At 42.5% G+C, this 22048-nt stretch overlaps 1 protein-coding gene across 2 annotated transcripts in view; it reads left to right on the top strand.

Annotated features, from left to right (window-relative positions):
* Cd86 (CD86 molecule) overlaps window positions 1–18517 on the top strand; it is a 64092-nt gene extending 45575 nt beyond the window's left edge. For both annotated transcript variants that reach the window (XM_038345935.1, XM_038345934.1), the window contains exons 3-7: window positions 918–1253; window positions 2487–2789; window positions 5155–5298; window positions 14106–14147; window positions 16939–18517. In XM_038345935.1, the coding sequence (XP_038201863.1) occupies window positions 918–1253; window positions 2487–2789; window positions 5155–5294 (779 nt within the window). In that variant the 3' untranslated portion in view covers window positions 5295–5298; window positions 14106–14147; window positions 16939–18517. The remainder of the gene's footprint in view (window positions 1–917; window positions 1254–2486; window positions 2790–5154; window positions 5299–14105; window positions 14148–16938) is intronic.
* The last annotated feature ends 3531 nt before the right edge of the window (window positions 18518–22048 follow it).

The raw sequence follows: 22048 nt of genomic DNA, 5'->3' as shown, positions 1-22048 counted from the left end.
AGTGGGAGCTCTCTCATCTCCTTTACCCTCCCATCCCTTCCTGGAATCCTGAAAGATGAATGGCTCTTTATGCAGAACCTTCTCCAGTCTGCTCCCCGGGGCAGCTCCCAACTTCACGGGAACCAACAACAGCACCCTCGCCTCACCTTTTGCCTCTCAGCTTCCTCTATTTGCTTTTTCTGTGCTGAGTCCCAAGTAGCTCTGCAACCCAGAAAAGCGTCCTACAAGCTGGCTGATGCCGGCATGTCCTTTCTCTGAACTTTTCCAGCATGTTCTGTTTGGGTTATGAAAGTTTCCAGAGGCAATGCAGCCTGGGAGTAGCAAGTTGGTTTCTCTGGGGTTTCTCCCATGTTACACACCTCCTCACTCTCCCACTTAGAGTTCACTCCCCGACATTCGTCTTTAAGTTCTCTGACCACCACAATCTCTCGAGAGTCACTATGTGTGTGTGTATGTATATACGTATATACATACATACATATATATTAATATATATTATATATATTAATAATATATATATATATATATTACAGTAGCAAACCAAAGAGTAGGAGAATGGCATGGGACAGGGAGGGTTTAGGGGAATGGCATAGCAGCTATTGAAGACTGTGACAACCACAGTGGTCATGGTCAATATTCTCGTTTAGAAATCTACAGAACAATAGTGCCAGAGAGAATCCTAGACATTACTTCAGACTGCCTCCTTAATCAGGAGGGAGAACTGAGACTCACAAAGGCCGCAGTCTGCACACGGGACCAGTGGAGTGAGAGCAAGTGTCAAACCCAGATGCCCAGCATGGATGCCCAGTTCTAGATCTGAACATCCATCTCTCCAGTACCATCGCTGGCGGGAAAGCTGGAGGCTGGGTGCTTCCTTCTTGTTTCCCCTTCCCTAATTCTCAGTTTCTCTATTTTAGATGCTGCTACCATGAAGAAGCAAGCTTATTTCAATAGGACTGCATACCTGCCGTGCCATCCTACAAAGGCCCAGAACATGAGCCTGAGTGAGCTGGTAGTATTTTGGCAGGACCAGAAAAAGTCTGTTCTGTATGAGCACTATTTTGGCAGAGAGAAACTTGATAGCGTGAATGCCAAGTACCTGAACCGCACAAGCTTTGATGAAGAAAACTGGACTCTAGGACTTCACAATGTTCAGATCAAGGACATGGGCTTATATGATTGCTTTATACAAAAAAAGACATCCAAAGGATCAGTTATCCTCCAGCAGACAGTGACGGAGCTGTCAGTGGTTGGTATGTGTCAATGTTGTGTTCAGATGGTTGACCTGCTCGCTGAGACTATAAATGAGCAGAGAAACACTGAGACTGGAGATCTGACAGGACAAGAAGGCAGAAGAGAGCCATTTCTAGGAAGTCCATCTTAGAGAAGGTGGGGTCCGAGAGTGGGAAACAGAAAGCCCTTTGCTCTTTGATGGTTTGCTTCTTGGGGATCAGTGAGGATCATCCCTAGAGCTAGCTGAACAAAAGTGACACAGCCAGAGGAAAACAGTGGAGGCTGTGGCCATTGCATCCGCTTTCTCCTCTAGTTTGAGATTTCCTCACCCACAAACCCTCATCTGGGGGCTGAGGGGATGACTTGGTCTATAAGATGCCTGTTGTACAAGCATGACGACCCGAGTCTGGATCCCCAGAACTCATGGAAAAAGTCAAGCACATTGGCACATGCCTCTAACCTCGACACTTGGAGGTAGGGAATGGAGTGCCAAGACAAGAGGCCCCCTGGTTCTGATAGACTGGCCAACCTAATAGGATCCATGAGCGTCAGGTTCCTAATGCTGTGACCTTTTAATATAGTTCCTCATGATGTGGTGATCCCAACCATAAAATTATTTCATTGCTGCTTCATAAATGTGGTTTTTCTACTGTTGTGAATCGTAATGCATCTGACATGCAGGATATCAGATATGCAATCCCCAAAGGGAGGTCACATCCCACAGGTTGAGAACCGCTGTTATAACACATGATGATGATACCACAGTAATCACGTCAAAAACCAATAGTCTGAGTTTGTAAACACAAAGGCCCCACTTCTTCTTATTATTCTTAGGTTCTTAAAGATGAGACCCAAAGCATGCAAATGCCGTTAACTCTGTGAGTTCCTGGTGGAATCCCAGTTCCTTCCCTGGATGGAAAATTGAGATGTTTCCTCGTGGCAATAGAGGCCCGGTAGTCAGGCCCGCCACTCAGACTTCACTTCCTCGAATAGGGCTTCACTAGAGACCTTGGCAAGATCATTTTAGCTAGCCTGTCTCTCAGAGAGCACTCTCTTGACTGGGCTAAGGAGTTAAGTGGATTTCTTGAAAGATAAATGTAGGCTTATCAGGTAGCCGTCACTGTAGGCTGAGGCCCACACCTTGAGAGCGCCAGGTGAACCCCAATTAAGGAATTTGCTGTTAGTTATTTGCCATTCCTTTGTAAATACATCTGCATTTAGACTGACTGTTTCCATCTCTATTCTGCCTCCAGCTAACTTCAGTGAACCTAAAATCGAGGTTCAGTATAAAGACAGGAATTCTGGCATAAATTTGACCTGCTCATCTAAGCAAGGTTTTCCAAAACCTACAAAGATGTATGTTTGGATAATTAATTCGACTAATTCATCCAGTGAGTACAGTGATGACATGCTGATATCACAAGACAACGTCACGGAACTATTCAGCGTTTTCATTAACCTATCCATTCCATTCCCTGACGGTGTGTGGAGTGTGACCGCCGTGTGTGTTCTGGAAACCGAGTCAATGACCATTTCCTCCACACCTCAAAATATAGGTAAGGCTGCTTTCCAAGATGACTTATTTCACCGGGAGTTAGGCAGAAAACATTTTAGCCCAACCTCCCAATGGTCACTGCTTGCTGGAAAACCTTCCGGAAGGCCACTAGAAAGGACTCAAATAGAAGGCTTCTGCTAACCCTGCATGGTCCTTGGCCCACGAGTCTATGAATCTGGGCTTAGCCCTGAAAATGACCCAGACTTTGAAGTTATTTTTGGATGAGATATTGTAGTCAGAAAATAGAAGATATCTCCTAAGAAGAAGCCTTCGATTGAATAAAATACATACACACACCACACACACACACACACACACACACACACACACACATACACACACACACACTTTGTTTAAACCTGCTTCCCAACAGTACTTACTGTGCATATGGAATCATTCTAGGCGTTGTCAAGTATAAGACTGAAAACACAAAGCTGGAAGATACCTTCTAGTTCTTAAGATTCTTCCAAGAAAATAAGAACTCAATGGCATACATACACGATAAACTGAATTTTTTTAAAGATGAAATTCAAGTCTAAATTATGGTTGTGGAAACAATTGCCTAATGAAGCTTAAAACAAGCTGATGATCAGCTCTGAGAGCCTTCGGAGGCAGGCAAGATCTCTGAAAGTCAGATAAGCCTTCTGAAGGCACTAGAGCCTTACCACACTGCAGATGAATTACTGGGCTTGGTAAATACAATGGAAAAGGGGATGGGGTTCTAAAGGGAAGACCCTGCAATTTGCAATGACTTTCTGCACAGAAAAATCATGAGGCAGCGAGTGTTCTCAGCTGATGAGAGGTCCACAGTGATGAGAGGACCACAGCGAATCAGTTGTATTCAATAAGACGCAGGAAGTATTTATAAGACAGACTTAGTGAAGGAGGGCTTTGTAGCATCTTCTTGGTATGTTTCTGGCTTCCATGCTGATGGAACAACAAAAAAAGAAGGTTGAAACTCAGTCCCAGCTTTGTCCCTTTGAGAACTAATCTATGCCTGTACCCCACTATTGAAAAGCAACCATTCCTTCTAGGATGAAGGCACCTTATACCCACCTGACCCCCATCACTGTTTATTCTGAGCCTGATCCCAATCCCCAGCCATCTGCCTTTTGTTTCTGGGGTCCCTTCTCCAGCCCTCTGATTTGCCCCTTCTGGAGCCATCCCTCCATCCATCTCTTTCTGCATTCCCTGGCTTTGCCTCCTCCTTGTGCCTCCCTCAGCAACTCGGCCTATGGACATACTCCTAGAAGCATCCCTGTGACTAGTACCCACAGCCAGTTTTACAACTAAACCCACACTCCCTTTCCTGGTACTGATTTCCTTTTACTCAGATGTCTCAGTCACTGAAAGGGTCACCTAGCTGTCCCATTTGCTTCTACTGCAGTATAGATGACCATATAGATGACCTAAGAAGTGCCTGAAGCTCAGCACCTTCATGTAGACACCAACATCATACCCCACTCCCACCGCCCTTGTCCACAAATGAACAGGGACAGATCAGCACCATACACTCATCATGGCTCACTTCTACTTGGCAACTGCATAGAACTTCCCCAGGTGCCACCTTCAGAAACGCTTCTGCTCTGGCTACCTCAGCAAAAGGGTCCCCAAGCTATGCTTTACTCAGAGATAGGTTAGCCACTGAATCTGAGTATCAAAAGGTGGAAGTCTTCCAATAAGAAGCATAATCCTCCTTTATTGGAAATTCCAAACAGGTTCAAGTGAGACAAACGGGGACACACTCAGAAGGTATTAAGTATGATCCATGGTGCCAATAATTCTTCATCTTATTATTCTAGCTAAACTATGGGAGATCCTCCTCAGTCTTCCTAGAATTTAGGACTAAACAAAAGAACTCTTCCTGTAAATGTCTATAGCGTGAGCCACTCAACTTTCCATCAACTTCCCGGAATGCAGTTAGGCATTCCTGTTCTAGGAAGGAATTCCTGGCCTTCGGGGATCTGATTCTCCAGAGAATGAGGAAGTTTCGAAGGCTTTCTAACCGAGGAGGCATGCCAAAGGGCAGGCTGATGAGTCCCGGGCCACCTCAGGGGAAATAATAATCAAACACTTGGGAGTAGATGCCCATGAGAAGGTTGTTCTATTTGCCCAAATGAGAGGTGATCTAGAGGCTGACTTCAAGATGATGGTGGGTGGAGGGACCATTTCCAAGGGACTTTCTAAGCCTCCTGTTGTTAATTTCAGTTTCCTAAGGCCCTAAAGCTCAAAGAAATGATGGAAAGGAAGGAAGGAAGGAAGGAAGGAAGGAAGGAAGGAAGGAAGGAAGGAAGGAAGGAAGGAAGGAAATTTAAGCCTTTCATAAATGAGTTTCTTACTGACTAAAAACTTGTGGTCATTTCTAGTTCTTCCAAGGTCAGAATCTAATCAAGACGAAAGCAAATCCTGGATTGCAGCTGTCATCATTGGTCTGATCTTCATATTTTTGCTAGTCTGCCTGATGAACAGATACAAGAGGAAGCAGGAACAGCCTGGCATCTCTTAGAAAGGTGACGAGTGTCTTTGTCCTGTCTGAAGATAACCAGTTAAAGTTTGTTTGTAATGAACGTACAAGATGAGGAGGTAGTTCGGCCGTGCACTGTTACATAGCATTTATAAGCCAAGCCAGTCTCCAATACTGAAAAAAGTGTTTTAAAATGAGACTATGAAACAATGGGTTTCATTGTGATGCTCGCACGTGTATATCCTGTACTTTGCACACATTCAACTCCCCATTGTCATTTCTTGCCCCCACCTCACACCAATGACCCTCTTTCTTTCTGATAATCTTCCTCTTTTTAGGAGGTAGATGACTGGTAGATTCCACATGAGAGAAAACACATTATTGTTGCCTTTTCTGAGTCTGGCTTGTTTTGTTTAACATGATGGTCTCTATTCATTTCCTTTAAAAAGACATCATTTTGTTCTTAACAATGGTTTAATAAAACTTTATAGTACATATATATGCATGTATATAACTCATGTTCTTTTGCTCTTTTTTGCTGTTGATGGTTCTATGTTTTGATTACTGTGAACAGTGGCATCATAAACGTGGTTTGCGTGCCAATATCTTTGTGGTGGGCAGATGTAGAATTATTTGTTTATACACACTAGAATAGTATGGATGTGTCACATGGGAGTTCTATTTTTAGTCTTTTGAGAACCTCCATGGCAGTGGCCACCCTAATTTGCATTTTCAGTGTATAAACCTTTTTCCTTGCATTCCCTCTATCATTTGTTTTCCTGATGACAACCATCCTTGACTGAAATGCCATGGAATCTCATTGTCGTTTTGAATTGTATTTCCTCAATGACTAAGGATGTTGTATTGTGTGTGTGTGTGTGTGTGTGTGTGTGTGTGTGTTTATTAACTGAGTGCTTTGAGGGTTTCTTTTATATTATATTTTTAAATTTTTACTTATTTTTTTGAAAATCTACGTGCACAAAGACAATGTTCCTTGATCATATTCCTTACTTCCTAACTCAGCACTCCTAGAACTCTTTCCATTCCCTCCTTCAAAGTCTGTCCTTTTGTAATTTATTCACTTATTTAACCCACGGAGTCCAATTAGAGCTGCCCACATCCACATAGACATGGGGTCATCCACTGGTGCACAGACAACTTCCACTGCCACACTCCTTCAAGCCATCAACTGCCAATAATTTCTCAAGTCGGGGTGGAGCCTTGCAAACCCCTCCACCGTCGATGATGGAAATTTTGACTGGTTTGATCACCACGGCTGCTGTGAGCTCATACTGCAATGCCATGTTGTATCCAGAGGACAGCATCTCACAGCCGTGCTTCCCATCCTCTGGCTCTTACATTCTTTCTGCCCCGTCTTCTGTAAAGTTCCCTGAGCCTTGGGGGTGAGGGGTTAGATGTAGATGTCTCATTGATTGCTTAACATATCAAAGTCACCTATTCTCAGCACTTTGAATAACAATGTGTCTCTGCCTTAACCACCACCCACTGCAATAAGAAACTTCCCTAGCCAAAGTTGGGAGCAGCATAAATCTGTGGATAGAAATATAACTATTTAGAAGGAGTTTTGATAACATAACCGTTTAAAAGAACAACATCAATAGACTCTCCCCCTAAGCCCGGTGACCTCCTCCATCCTGTTTACAGTACTAAGTATGCATTTCCTCCTGCAGAGCAGACCTCAAATCCAATCAAGACCAAAAAGAGTCTTGCCACAGTGTTTACTAGTGGGCATATTTGGTCTGGAAACCATGTAGGGAGCACCACTAGACAAGACCGTTGATGACGTTTCTCCCCCAGCACCTTCCGACAGTCACAATGAAGGTGATTTGTCAGGGAGAAAGTTTCCTGGGCAGTTAAAGATTGTTGTCTCAGTGTCTTGCAACTCAAGTGTGTGGTGTTGTCAGCAGCAGAGTCTTCACTCACGCAGTGCTGGTGAGCAGCTGTGAGCAACAGCAAGAGCCTAGACTGTTTGGGGTGCTCCTGGGCCCCTCTGATGAATTTCTTTATTTCATTCAGCTTCGGGGGCTTGTTTCTCCTCTGTGAGGTGTCTGAACAAGGCTATAGTCATTGGAAGTTCTTTCAGGCTGTTTTCATTAAAGGTATACTGATGTGGGGGATTAGCCATTCGTGCATGAGATGTGTTCTCTTGCTCTTTTGGGTTGCTTTTTATTCTGCACCAGGACTTACATATTTGAAGTCATTCATTGGTTTACACCTCCTTCCTTTTCTCTCCCCCTTTTTTGTTTGTTGGCTTGTTTTTGTTCTGGTCATCTTTCTCTTTCAGTGAAGGTGTTTGCAGTGTTCAGCGGAAGCCAGGGCTCCCTCCTTGGTTCATGTGGCCGTGAAGCCTGTGCTTCTGAAGGAAAATAACGGGGTTCTTTGTGTATTTTAGGTATGAATTTTCTGTTACATGTACAGTTGGCACAATTTTCTCCCATTAAGTAGGCTGGCTCCCTTCTCTGCTGTCTGCTTCGCTGTCCAGCAGTCTTTTCATTCTGTGGGATTCTACTTCTCAAGCCAGACTATTATTTCCTGAGCTAAAGGGTCCTTTTAAAAAAGTCCTTGTCTGGCCCTTATCTTGGGTGTTTGCCCTACATTTTCCTCCAAAGCATCTGTCTTAATTAAGGCCTTCACCCATTGTCAGTAGATTTTCTTTACAAGGTGAAGAGCAGAGATCTAGTCATGGTCATCTCTATGTGGATATCTCGTTCTCCGGGCACCATTTATTCTCTTTTCCTCTAATATATGTTTATGGCATCTTTGTAAAAATATTAGATGCCAAAAGCTGCATCTCTAAGGCTAATTTCTCAGTCCTCTTTTCTATCCCATTGGTCTATATGCCTAGTTTCATGCCTGCATCATGCTGTTTCTGTAACTGTGGCTTAGATAGTATAATTTGAGATCAGACATTGTAGTATGGTCCAGCTATTTGGGGTCTTTTTTTGCTTCTATATCAATTTTATGATTTTTTTCTATTTGTATGTAGAATGCCATTGGAATTTTAGTGAGATTGAATTGAATCTATATAGTGCTTTTGGTAATATATCAATTTTTCATCACAATTTTTTGTCACCTCTAAGCATACAAAATCTTTCCTTCCTTTAATATCTTAAATATAATAAAATATATCTTTTTGTCTTCAATGCTTTAAACTTCTTGTTTTAGAGGTCCTTCACCCTCTGAGTTAGACTTATTCCTAGGCTTGTTGTTGTTTGGTTTGGTTTTTTTTTTTTTTTGCTATTGCCATTTGAACTCAATATGTAGACTAGGATGACCTCAACTCACAGAGATTTCCTTGCCTCTCCCTCCCAAGTACTAGGATTAAGGATGTGCACCACCACCACCCGAAAAGACAGTGACTCTTTGTTGATTTTCTGCCATGTACTCTAGGTTAGCTGGTCCATGAGCCTCTGGGGATGCTCCTGTCCCCAGCTACATCACCCCACAGAGCATCAGGGCTGCGGATGCTCCTGCTGCACATCTGTGCCTTACACAGCTTGTAGATATTTGAACTCAGGCCCTGGTGCTTGCGCAGCCAACACATTGCACACCGAGCCATCTTCCCAGCCCCTGATGTTTCTCCTTATGCCTTATCTACCTTGTCTAGTATATGGCTTTCCATAGGATTTTTTATTTAGTTCATTTGATTTTCATTTCTAGAATTTCTGTTCATTTTTTCTTCAAAATCTGTTTGCTTGCTGAATTTCTCATGTATACTGTTGACTTTCTCCTTCACATCCTGGGTTGATTCCTTTGCGTCATTGTTTATTTGTTTATGCTCTCTTTGAGCTCATTAATCATTTCATAAGGAGACTTTTCAATTATATGCCCATCCATTTGGATATCTTTTTGTTTACAAGTTAAGAAGTCATGGTCTTTTGGAAGAGTCACGTTACCTTGTTTTTCCTTGTGCTTCCTTGCTATGCTGTAACATCTGTTGGGATCTGCATCACTTCTGATTTTATTTAGGTGTTTGCTTAACCTTTCCTCAAGGGCTCAATCTCTAATAGCACTTAGAGAGTTAGTCATAGACATAGAAGCAATCTCTAGAATGGAATGATCTGTTTCCTAAGTCTGTTTTCACAGTGGAATGACCAACTTGCAGTCAAAACAAAGGACAGACAGAGTAAAAAAGTAAAAAGAAAAAACATGTTTCTTTCTCCATAAGGCAACCAGGAATATTTGCGACTAGATAAGGAAGTCAAGGATGTTATATGTACATCTAAGATAGGAGTCGGAAGAGGATGTAGAGAAGCTCAATGTGTGTGTAAGATGATCACATTGAACTATGTCATCAAAAGGCAGAGGACAGGAGAGGATAGCACCAAAAGGATGTGACAAAAATATTGATAGCAAAAAGCTGCGTGGTCAGTTATACAGGACAATGAGTTTGGTCAAAGAAAGGCTCCTTGGCATTTCCAGGAGGGAGACATACCATGGAAAATCAAACCATGTGACTATGCGATGCTCATGAACTTGAGTTCTGTAGTAACTGACCTTGCTTTATGAATTCTTCTGCTCTTGGCTATGATAAGTAAATTACTACCCCATTCAAAACTTCTACTTCCTGTACTTAAAATTTTATATTATCTTACAAAAGATTTATTTATTTTTATTTTATATGTATGAACATTTTTACTCTCATGTATATATGTGTACTGCATACCTGCCTCGTTCTGTTAGAGACCAGAAGAGGTTCCCTGGAACTAGGGTTACAGGTAGCTGTAAGATGCCATGTGAGTTTTGGGAACTGAATCAGGGACCTCTTCAAAAGCATCAAGTGCTCTTAAACTGCTGAGTCACTACTCCAGAACCTCCATATGTTATCCTATGTGACAAAAAGTCACATGAGCCGCAGCAATTTACTCACGCAGCTTAGAGAGCTATGCTAGGAGAAGGAAGAGGCATATGAGGTTTGAGGAAAAGCTCAGTCCATCATTATTGGCTTTGAACTTGGGGAAATAAGGCCATGAACCAAGGAATTTGGATCACTTCTAGAGGCTAGAAATGGTCCTCACTTGACAGTCAGCTAAGAACTGAGGAGTTCAGTTTACAATCTCAAAGGACAGAACTCTGCCAACAGACAGATACTGGAGCAGTCATGATCCATCGTCATTGACAATTAATAGGAATAAATTCCCAAATGAATTTCCTTTCCATATGACACGGATCTACTTCTCAGAGGAGACAGCCTTCAAAGTAACTAACCGGACATTGAAAGTCCTGTCCAGTGTTTGTTAATTGTGTCTCAGTTATGTATGTATATTTATTCTATTTAGGTCGTTTAAATGAATAGGAAGGAATTACCAAGTCTATACAGTGATTTCTACCCTGCTCATCCCCTGGAATAATAAGAAAGAAAAGGCAGGAGATTGTATAATTCTGAGTTATTGTTTTCATCCTATCTGAAGTTACCCTCTCAGTTCGTCCTTTTGAGGATTTGTTTGACTGAAAGAATGTTTATAATAGTGCTCACAATGCCAACAGATTTTACAGTTTGCCTCCCTATAGCTAAGTGAGAAGTGTCTACAGTTGAGAGAGAAGTATCTACAGCTAAGTAAGAAGTAGCTTGGTTCACATAGCCACAATTTTTTTTTTTTGAGACAAGTTCTCATTAGTTCAGGCCTTACTACATAGACCAGGCTGGACTTAGAAATCTACTCTTGAGTCTGAGACTAAAGGCATGTGTTACCATACCTAACTAGTTATAATTTCTTAAAGGATAAGTGTCTTTTTCCAAGTGATTCGTTTTCATCAGCATTTAAACAGGAACCTCCACAGCATTTAAAAACTGAAAGTTAGTGATCTCATCCTGTTTCCATTTCAAAATACTGAAGTTACCATCCATTACAAAAGTGCGGGTCACACATTGTGTCTCCTGACCGTCGGCTTTCGCTTTTAAAGCAGGGGCTTTCTTGTAATTGTGCTGACTTTGTCATGGGTATAAAAAGATCATTTGATTATTTCATGTTCTATATTTATCTAGGATATTATACCCAGCTATAAAACACTATAGTTTTTTTTAGGACTTTGAGCAATAATAAAATCTAATTAGATTTAGAGAGTACTTGGAAGCCCAAATAAGAAACAGCTCCAATGCTTCAGTTCCTTTGCATTGCTCTAACAGGATACAAAAGGCTGATACCTCAAAGGAAACTGTTGTCATGGTTTATGTGGTTTATGATTTGGGGAGGAAAAGCCCAAGATCAGGAAGCCACATCATGCGGCACCATGACCTGCAGATTGCATAGTGTGGGGGGAACACACATAAGAGCAGCATGTGTGGGTGCATGTGTGTGCAGAAGAAAGACCAAAGAAAGGAACGGGCTTCATAACAGCCTGTGTATCCAGTGCCAACCCCTGAGACCCAACTCACTCCCAAGGTACTTACTAATTCTCCCAAATGTGGCTCCCATGACCAAATTCCCTCCAAAAAGTTTACCTACTTGTCCTTATCCCCACATTGTGCTTCCAAGCACATGAACTTTAGGGGTGACGCCACGTTGAAACCAGGAAATCAAATAAACCAAGAATGCTTAACCTGAAAATAGGCCTGCTCTCAAATACCCAAAGGAGGAGCTGTCTCTACCTGCAAAAACCAGACTCAACATTGCACCCAACATGCATCTCAGCAAGGGAAGATTAAAGATGTGAGGAAATAAGAGGTGCCTGTCTAAGCTCTCTTCAAATTGTACAGAAAAAAAAATGACTTCTGCTTCCTCCCAACTGCTTCATGAATTGCTTTCTGCCACAGACAACTGGAAACCAGACAAAATGAGAGCAAAACTATTGTTTCGAGACCTTGGGCATCAGCAACAGAAAGATACAACTGTTACTTAGAGCAGAGAAAAAACAGCATGTGATTATTCACAGTTCACTGTCTGCAGTCAGTGAGCAAGCTCTGAGAAGGCAGGGAGATTCCTGTTACCCCAAACTAGGAAAAGAGTTCATGAAAGGAATCCTAAAAGAATCTCATATGAACACAGATTACAAAAATTTTAACAAAATAAGAAATTAAAGTCTAGTAATATATTACAAATATATTACACTGTGATAGAGTAGAACATAGTCTAGAAAAGAGGAGAGTTGAACATTCAAAGCCCCAGAAGTGATAGTCATTAACAAACAGACTAAAAGAAAACCCATGTGGTCACGGCAATGGTTATGAAAAAAGCATTTGGCAAAATTAATTAACACCCATTCATAATTTTAAAAGAGAAAGAAAAAAATTTTATGAACTAGGAATTCAAGGGGAATATCTGAAAACCACAAAGGAAATCTACCAAAATTGTTCTGATCGCATCATAATGATAAAGGGCAAATTGCTTTTCCCCTGAGACTGGGAGGAAGGCAAAGATGCCCATGGTTACGGGTTTTGTTCAGCATTGTGCTGGGAATCCTAGCCAGTGTGAAAAGAGAAAGGCTTACAGATTGGGAAGGAAGGACCAAAAACTCCATCTTTGAGGCAGATAACATGATCGTGTCTGTAGAAAGCCTTTAAAACTATTAAAATGCTATTAGAACTAATACGTGAGAGTAACAAAGTCTTGTAATGCAAGGTCAAAAACAATTGAGGTCAATTATATTCTATATACAACAATAAAAAAATACTGAATAAATGTTTAAGTACAGTTTCTAGGATCATCACATAATAATAAGGCATTGTTGACAATACATTCAACAAGACAAATGCAAGTCCTAAAGCTCTAATTTACTATGGACAGAAACTGTAGACCTAAATAAATCAAAACATGTACTGTGTCCAAGGATTTGAAGACAAAATATTGTTGATACTATTTTCTCCAAATTGATCAATGGATCAAAGCAATCTAAATCAAATGGCTGGGAAGACTCATCAGTAAAATTCAAAGGCTGGCTCTATAGACATATGTAAGAATGCTAATAATGCACAGCAGGTAAAACAGTTTTGAAAATTTAGGACAAAAGTGGATCTAGGCATGGTGATAACGCCCTATACTAGCACTCAGGAGGGGGAAGCTGGAGGATTGAGCTTGAGACAACCTGGGCTACATAATAAGACCCCATCTCAAAAAATGGTGCTTATCAATCTTTCTGCTAAAAAAAAAATTAAATCTTGTTCATGGATATACTTCCATGCAGAGATGGCCATTTTTAAATATGCACACATGTAAAAGAGAAGTTATGGGAAGTGTTCAAGAAGACTCTAGTACAGGCTGAGTCACAAAACCATCAGTTTTTGGTGAATGGTTCCTGTGTTTTCCGTGGATGCCCAGAAGACTAATCCGTGCGTCTCTGAGTGGGACAGTAGTACTAACAAACCATCCATCAATCTGGAGAAATTTGAACCCCAAATTGCATCAGCAGTAAGTCCATTAAGGGAGCAACCAGGCCTTTGGAGACCTAGCTGTCTGGAGGTTTTCTACTTTAGCTTGTCCATGCAACCATACATCTGTATGACTTGGCAGCACCATCTGGTCAACCCAGGTCGGCACCAGCATTGTTGGCTCTGAATCCTTTCACCTACCTTCTAAACCCACTTAGATTTCAAATTTTGGAAACTCTTTTCTGGTCACTAAAAGACTGGCAAAACTGAATGTGTAACCCCCATGCCCCTCCTGATTTCAGTGAGGATACCAGTAGATGGGGGTGGGATTGTCTCCAACATTAGAACCTAAGACACAGTCATCTAATAAAAGGCTTTTACCTTGGAGGTGCCGGGAAGGCCTTCCCAGCCCCCAGTCATAATTTCTTTCTGAGAGCCAGGATTTTGAAGCCTCTTCCTGTCCCCTCTTTCCACGTCTATGAGGAATACAGCTTCTGAAACTGGTTTTTTTTTTTAATCTCTTTCAGAAATCAGAATGGAGAGTGAAGGGAGCGGCAGAGTGGAGAAAGGTGAGTCCGCCTGCAGCACAGCTGAAAGAGGTTTGAGGCTCCTTGTGCCTGTCTGTCACGCGCACAAGCTTTTATTTTTATTTTTATTTTTTTTTTGAGACAGGGTTTCCCTGTAGTTTCTAAAGCCTGTCCTGGAACTAGCTCTTGTAGACCAGGCTGGCCTTGAACTCAGAGATGCGCCTGCCTCTGCCTCCCGAGTGCTAGGATTAAAGGCATGCGCCACCACCGCCCGGCCGCACACAAACTTTAATCTGAAGCATGCTGGGGCTCACGAAAAAAGCTAATGGGGAGGGGAAAGACAGCAAGGGAAGAGAGGGCGTGAAGGCAAGTGGCTGTGGGCAGACGGCAGCCTCTAATGACCAGTCCCTGAGGAAGTGCCGAGTCAGTCAAGGTCATGCCGAGTCAGTCAAGGTCAAGGACTAAGCAAAGCCCAGGGTTGTGATGTGGCAGATGTAGCCCATATCTCATTCACCTTGGCAGCTTCAGCATCTAACAGTGAGTAAACTAGTGTGCCCCTTGCCTATACAGAATGAATGAATGAAGAAGAGGCAATAGTAGCATGTTCCCTTTAGTTTCAGTGCCTTTGTACCTGCTGTGCCCACCACTTGGCTTCTTCTACCACTTCTCCCTCATCCTTCAGCTCTTGCCCCCCCATCAGCACTTTCTTCAAAACCTTTCCCTAAACTTAATCATGTCCACCTGCTATAGTAGCATGTGGCTCCTTGCTTACTTATCTGAGATTACCTTAGGAAACACTATTAACTGAACTCTAGAAGGTAGACGTCACAGTGGCTGATAGGACTGTTGTACTTCTGACCCTAGCATCTGTTGATGGAGCGGCGGGGCTGCATGCCGCCACTCGGCTAGCTTTACCCAAAATAATTACACAGAAACTGTATTCTTTTAAACATTGTCTGGCCCATTAGTTTTAGCCTCTTATTGGTTAATATTTATATCTTGTTTTAACCCATATTTAGTAATCTGTGTAGCACCACGAGGTGGTCACTTACCAGGAGAGATCTTAACCTGTGTCCATGTCAGAGAGGAGAAGCATGGCAACTCACTATGGCAACTGCCTGAAGCGTCTGTCCCACTGTCTTTTACCCAGCATTTTGTTTTGTTTACTCCGCCTACCTAATTTTCTTTCTCTTAAAGGGCCAAGGCAGTTTTTTTTATTAATTAACCAATGAAAGTAACATAGACAGATAACTCTCCTCCATCATTTCCCCTTTTTCTGTTTAAACAAAAGAGAAAGGCTTTAACTTTAACATAGTAAAATTACATATAACAAAACAGTTATCAAGCAAGAATTATAGTTATAATATTTAAATCTATTTTATCTTTTATCATAACTAAGGAAAACTATAACTATCTATTTATTTTTTAACTCTATCAAAGACTCCAGAAGGATATAATGTTACCTAAGTAAACAAGAAATAAGTAACTTATAAAACTCTAGAAATGACAGAGACATCTCGCTTCCTGTCACCCAAAGTTCCTTTGTACCGTTGGGGCATCCATCTTCAGGCCCATAGTATCCAGCAGACATTTCCATGAAGCAGAAAAATTCCAATGACAGTTTAGTCACTTTTTGTTGTGTCCTGTAGAATGTCTCACAGACTCTTTTACGAATCAGGAGCCCCAAAAGACCATCTCACCTTAGGCAAGTTTTGCAGTCCTCTCTCTATGGGTTCTTGTGTCCAGTTTATGCAACAATCCAGGCAAGAGCAGTTTCTTACCCAAATGGCTATCAAACTCCATAAGGAGCCTCTTCGATGCCCATCTTCCTCTTGAAGTAGATTGGTGCTGCCAGGAGCAGACGTGTCTCATTGTCATGAAAACCCTAAGTTAGTAAAACATTTAAAATGCCATATTCTGTAGCCTTTGGAAGATATGAAGAATTCCTATCTAACTAAAATATATCTCTATATATCTAGAGAATCTAACTAACATGACTACAAGCTTGACTATTATCGATGATTATCCATTAACAACCTATATTTTTTAATTATACATTACATTTTAAAATGAACTACACAATCACAATAGCTTAATCAAGATCAGAAATATATATACATATAACAAAATTGACCTTAAAATCCATACCAATGTAAATTATTTATATCTATATCATATCCCCCTTTAAATGTAAAAGAACATTATAAACAATATTTGGGACCATCAAGCATCCAGCAAAGTGTCAGGCATACCTGAAGTTTCTGGTGACCAGTTCTCAGACAACATGACACAGTTGGGTTGTCTATCCTTCATCCCCAACAAGAATCTGGGAGCTCAACAATGCCAAGGCCTGGATTGCCTGGCCACAGGATCGAAGCTCCCTATGAAAGAGCCTGGTTGAAGAGACAATTATAGTAACCTCAGGATACAAAGGCCACACAGAGCTCAGAATTTATCAGGCATTAGTAGCAAGACTCACCCCAGGATTTCTGTATGGAGAGCCAAGGTCACTGAGGTGCTACTGGCCCTCTAAGACTTGGTTCTGAAATGTTCTGGAAGGGCGTGCAGAAGGAAGACATCAAGAGTCAGCACCGGGGCAGGGTGAGGATCCAGGCCGGGTGAGAGATGAATACTTGGGTGACAGTGTAGCTTGGCTTTCTTTCCTTCTGCTTTCTCATCCTCTGTTTCAATGCTTGGTTTCTATTGGTTGACGTTACAATGGTTACCTACATATATCTTATGTTTGAAATCTACCAAAAGAAAATGGTCCTACTGTGAAATCTCACTCAATCCCTTGTCTTTTTGTTTTTTTTGTTTTGTTTTGTTTTTCCAGAATAGAAATCTGTGTACCTGAAATAAGAAGCCCAGCATTGTTCGCAATCCAAAACCATCCTCAGATGACCCGAGAACTACACTTGATTAAAGAACACATAGCGTCCATACTTTATCCCTTTTCCTTTCCAAGCTTTTGAACAACCTATTTGATTTTCCAGAAAACGAGAGACTATAATGATTAGGGAAGGTGGAGCTCTGAGACTCGCTCTGGGTGAAACAGTTCCCCATCATTCCAGCTCTGATTCCTGTGTCAGGAGCAGACACTAATTCTGTCTTGCTTTGTTTGTCTCGGTTCACACTCAGACCTAGTGTACTGAAATGGCTCCGTCCTGGGGAATGACTTTTTGGATCAACCCCTCCCACTGCAGATCAGATTCCTCTCCTAACTTTGCATAGTGCGTTTTTGTATGGAACCTCTTGTTGTTGGAATACTGGCTTTTATATGTCTTGAATTCTAAAGTGATAGCCCACTTCATCTTGTATCCTTGGATGTGAACAAAACTACCTCTTCAGTCAGAATAGGAATGGTGTATTTGATGACATTGTTTGATGTGTTCATGTTAGTATGTTAAAATAGAAAAGCATGTCTACTTTAGTAGCATAATTACTATGCTCTAGAAAAAGACCCACCACTTACAAAGAACACTCATCCCTCTGTCCAGATCAGTAATAAATACGCTGACCAAAGTAACGCACAGGTAGCAGCACAGAATTCGCAATGCTGGGAGATCGAGAAAACCAGCTATTTCTGGAACCATCCGTGGATCCAGGGACCACCTGTCAGGGCTGCTGCTGATATTGGGAGAATGTACTCAATCAGCCAGCTTTTGCAGGAAGCACTGAGGAAAGCAAGATGTACTGTATGCCCTGAGTCCTTTTTGTCCTCCTGAGAAAAACGGGATGCTGGCGGTGATGGTCTGGGGACAGCTGTGCAAGAACAAGACAGCAAAACACTCGAAACAAGAGGAAATCAATAGAGTCCAACCGACAATGTGCATAGAAGGATTGAAGATCTCCCCAGCCCTTGGTCAAGTCCAGAAGCCAGAGACGGATGGTATGTCGCAATTGATGTGGACAGAAATTGCCTTGGTGGTGAACAGTCTTTTGATGATCCCCATGCTTCATCCAACTGGAGACAGAGTTCGGGAGAAGAACAATCACTCTGATGAAATGAGGGAGGAAGGCTAGGACTCTTTCAACTCACAATTTGAATGGAATTAGGAAAAGCAGAAAGCACAACACCCCAAGGGTGCCCTAGTCTGCAGATGTCCCAGCAAGCATGTGTTGGCCCTTCAAATAAGGACTAAGAGCAACTGATGCTGAAGACAATGACAGGAAAACTATGTACAGGAGAGAAAAAGCCTCGTGGAAAAGTGGTAGGACGTGGTGTGTTGATAAGCCATGGAGTAATCCCCATCCAAGCTTAAAGAGAACTTTGGGGAGTCCATGCAGCAAAAACTATTCTTCATGTTTTACATAAAGGGCCATGGAGGGCTGTGGACTGTTCTGCTGGTGAGAGGCTCGTGCTTGTAATGCTTCCATACGTCTTGCCCCTGCCTGTGCAGGTTCTTAAGACTGACTGGTAACTAACGTGTTCTGCACAGAGTAGATTCCAATAAAGTTTTCTGGCTTTTATTCATGTTTACTTTTTTTTTTAAACTTCCACATCAGTAGTACCATTATGGGCTAATGTTCCCACTCACCGTTCACCTCTCTGTGACTAAAAGCCCTGTACCGGGGACCTCTGAGTACCAGCTTCAATGTCCCGTCAGGGTTCTGAAAAAGACTCACAGCAAGCACAGGACTTAGAAGGATCTGAGGGTGAAAATGAACGCCCCACTACATGCTTTTCTGCCATCAGTTTCTTTATTCTTCTGCTGGTCTCCTCCTGTTCTGTAAAGTTTCCTGTTTATATACACACACAAAACAAAGGCAGTTCTTTGAGCTTGGATGTCCCTTTGTCTTTGAAGGTCCCAAATGTGATCTATATGAAAGACTCCTTTCCTGACTGCATGTCCTGCCGAATGGAAGGTAGTTTCAGGAGGGTGGCTTCTAATGTATCTCAGGGAACAGAATGGAGATATGGCTGTGGGAGCCAAGGTTTATGGCTCTGTGGCTAAATTCTCTCACTGGAGGTCTCACGGGATAGGGAGAGCCATCCAGTAAGCACAAAAGAAGAAGGCAGGTTTTTAAATGTCCACAGTCGTTGTGGGACAAATACATCCAGTTATTAAGCAAGTCCCAGTATATATTTTATATACACGAACTATAGAGCTGAGTGAAAAGTCATCTGCCTGACCACGCACAGATATCTGTGCCCATAAGATTGAGATGCAAACATGGGATTACATATGCACATCACATGAGATTACACACTACAGTGCAGGTATTGGGGAGACACCAAGCTGCTTCAGCAAAAGTGATCAACAGCTTTTAGAGTCGATGGCCCTGCAGACCTTGTTCGGACAGGATTAACCTCCCATCAGCTAACCATGCGTCTTCTGGGTCGACGTCTGAACACTAGTTAACATCTGCTTCTCATGGTCTGTGATAATCTCGGACTCCTCCCAAATCCTCTTTTCCTTCCTTCTTCTCTACACATTGTACAAGAGATGAGGCTTGTGTTTGCTTAAATGTATCTCTCCATAATGAGACATCTTTAAAAACTGAGTAAGATTGACTTCCTGAGTGTCAGTAGGGAGCCTCAGAATAAGGAAACAACACTTACCTTTTGGCTTGTAACTTTTCATACTGAGAAATTTTTAGACTATGACCATATATGCATGTTCAGCAAAAACTTCATGCAACGAGGGTTCCCGAAAACTCCCTGATTTTAAAATAATAATATAAAAATGTATGTCACACAAAAATAATGTGAAAAAAATGCCAACAATATTCCATAACAGGAAGAGGTGTCTGGATTATGTGGGGCAGGGAGAGGAGAGGCAGGGCTGTGCCTGGCTTCCTCACCAGGGGGACACAGGTACTGTAGACGGTCCCCCAAACACAGTTATCTGAAGTCTCAATGAAACACATCTTTCAGTGAAAACATCTCTCTTTGAATATTAAATTCTCTAGACCTGTTGTGCTCCAAGTCTGGGCGGGATGCGGAGGGGCGGGGAGGAAAAAGAGTTGGAGGAGGCCATCGGGGAACCCTACTAGCTAGCATTGCCTGCTTGTCATGTGCTCGGTTCTTCTAAATTACTGTTGTACCCAGTCCTCAAGACAACTCTGAGATGCAGGTCATGGGACTGTGTACCCATTTTGCTCATGAACAAATCTAAGCCCAGAGATGACAGGGTAATTTAGTATCTGTTGTTAACCCTCTCCTACTTAGTCCCCCACCCCATATACACACACTCCCACATTCTTTTTGCTCTGGCTCTAGACGAGGTGGCATTTTGCTTGTCTGGGGTTGACAGCATATCCCACATCCTGTGCGACACAACCTCAGCCCCTGGAGGTGGCGACTCCAGAAATCAGAAGCTGCGGCTACAGAGGTGCACGAGGCAATGAGTAAAAGGAGCTTTGGTCACAGGGAAAGTGAAATGTCTTTGCTGTCCCCCACCGCTCCCTCTACCCCCCACTTGTGAGTCTGTTGAAACCCGCCCTTCCCCTCCCTCCCTCTGCCATGCTGAGGTCACTTTCACCACACACCGTCCTCCTGTTTCCTAACCTAAGCTTGAAAGCCAATAGTCATCTTTGATGCCAACCCTCTGACTTCTCCCTCAGAAGCGGCTTCCAAACCTACCCTCCCTCTCACCACCGGGTCAGAAAGGCACTTCTCCAGCCGGGACCCTTTGTCTGCTTGGTCCAAGAGCCACATGACTGATTGGTCTGTCTCTCTCACTGGACTCTAACCGAAATGCCCAAAGGAATGACGTCATCCTCTCATTCCTTTCTCACTAGCCAGGCCACTCTGTTCTTACAAGCCTTCCCATGGACACACTCAACCTCCTAATTCGTGTGTGTGCATGTGTTCATGTGTGTGTGCTTGTATGTGTTCACGTGTATGCTCATGTGTGTGCATGTGTGTGTACATGTGTGTATGTGTGTTTGCTCATGCACATATGCACCCTTTATTCAGGCAGATTTGGCTTTATCTGCCTCAGAAGAAGATAGAAGGTTTTTGCTAAGATGACTAAGAAAAAGCTCAAACTCACATGTGACCTTATAGCAGCTGTGGTGTGGTTACCTGCACAACATTCCAGCACGTATGGGGGGGGCTGAGGCCCCACCCCTAGTTGAAGAGCTATGGGCAATTGCTGGTTCCCGGAGGAGAGAAAGGGGTTTTTCTTTGTGGGAGTGGCCATTTGTAGATTTTCCCGGTTCCAGTGGATGATTTCCCACTCATGTGTATACAAGAAGTTTTCATTAGACTCGGTGTATTAAAATACATGTATAAATAAATAAAATTGAAAAGACACATGACAGCAAAAAATAAATGGTCATGTTAATATAATTTCCCGATTCAAACAGATGTGGGTTCAAATCTAAATCACCTTGGATAAATTACTCAACTTGTTCATCTATAAAATGTAGTAATGGCAAAACCCTATACATCTCTACTGTGTCAGTTGTCAGTTCTGTCACACTGTTGGTGAATTGGCTAGCTTCAGTCTCTCACACTGTTGGTGCAATGTCTAGCTTCAGTCTCTCACACTGTTAGTGCAGTGGCTAGCTTCAGTTATCACCTTAATGTGATCTAGAATTACCTGGGAAGAGTCTGAGTAAGAGATTGCCCACGCTGGGTAGCCTGTGGCGACTGTCTTAAATTAATTATACGTGAAGACCCAGCCCACTGTGGGCAGCACCAACCCCTAGGCAGGGGCTCCTGGGCTGTGGAAGAGTGGAGAAACTGAGCTGAGCACAAGTGAGTGAGCATGGATCTGTTTCTCTCCATTCTTGACGGTGATGTGAGGCGACTGGAACCTCTGCCTATTTCCTGCACTGAGGAACTGCGGCCTAGCACAGAAAAATGTTAGCATTTTTCTGTGTAGGTTCTGGGGATCCAAACTCAGGTCCTCAGTTTACATGGTAAGCGTTTCACTTACCAACTGAGCTACAGCCTCATCCCTCTGCTTTTCTCCTTTTTAAAGGAGAGTTTA

Source organism: Arvicola amphibius, chromosome 10, assembly GCF_903992535.2.
Source record: "Arvicola amphibius chromosome 10, mArvAmp1.2, whole genome shotgun sequence".
NCBI classification, from domain to species: domain Eukaryota; kingdom Metazoa; phylum Chordata; class Mammalia; order Rodentia; family Cricetidae; genus Arvicola; species Arvicola amphibius.
The sequence above is the reverse complement of the archived record's forward strand: the minus strand, read 5'-3'. Positions and strand labels throughout refer to the sequence as shown.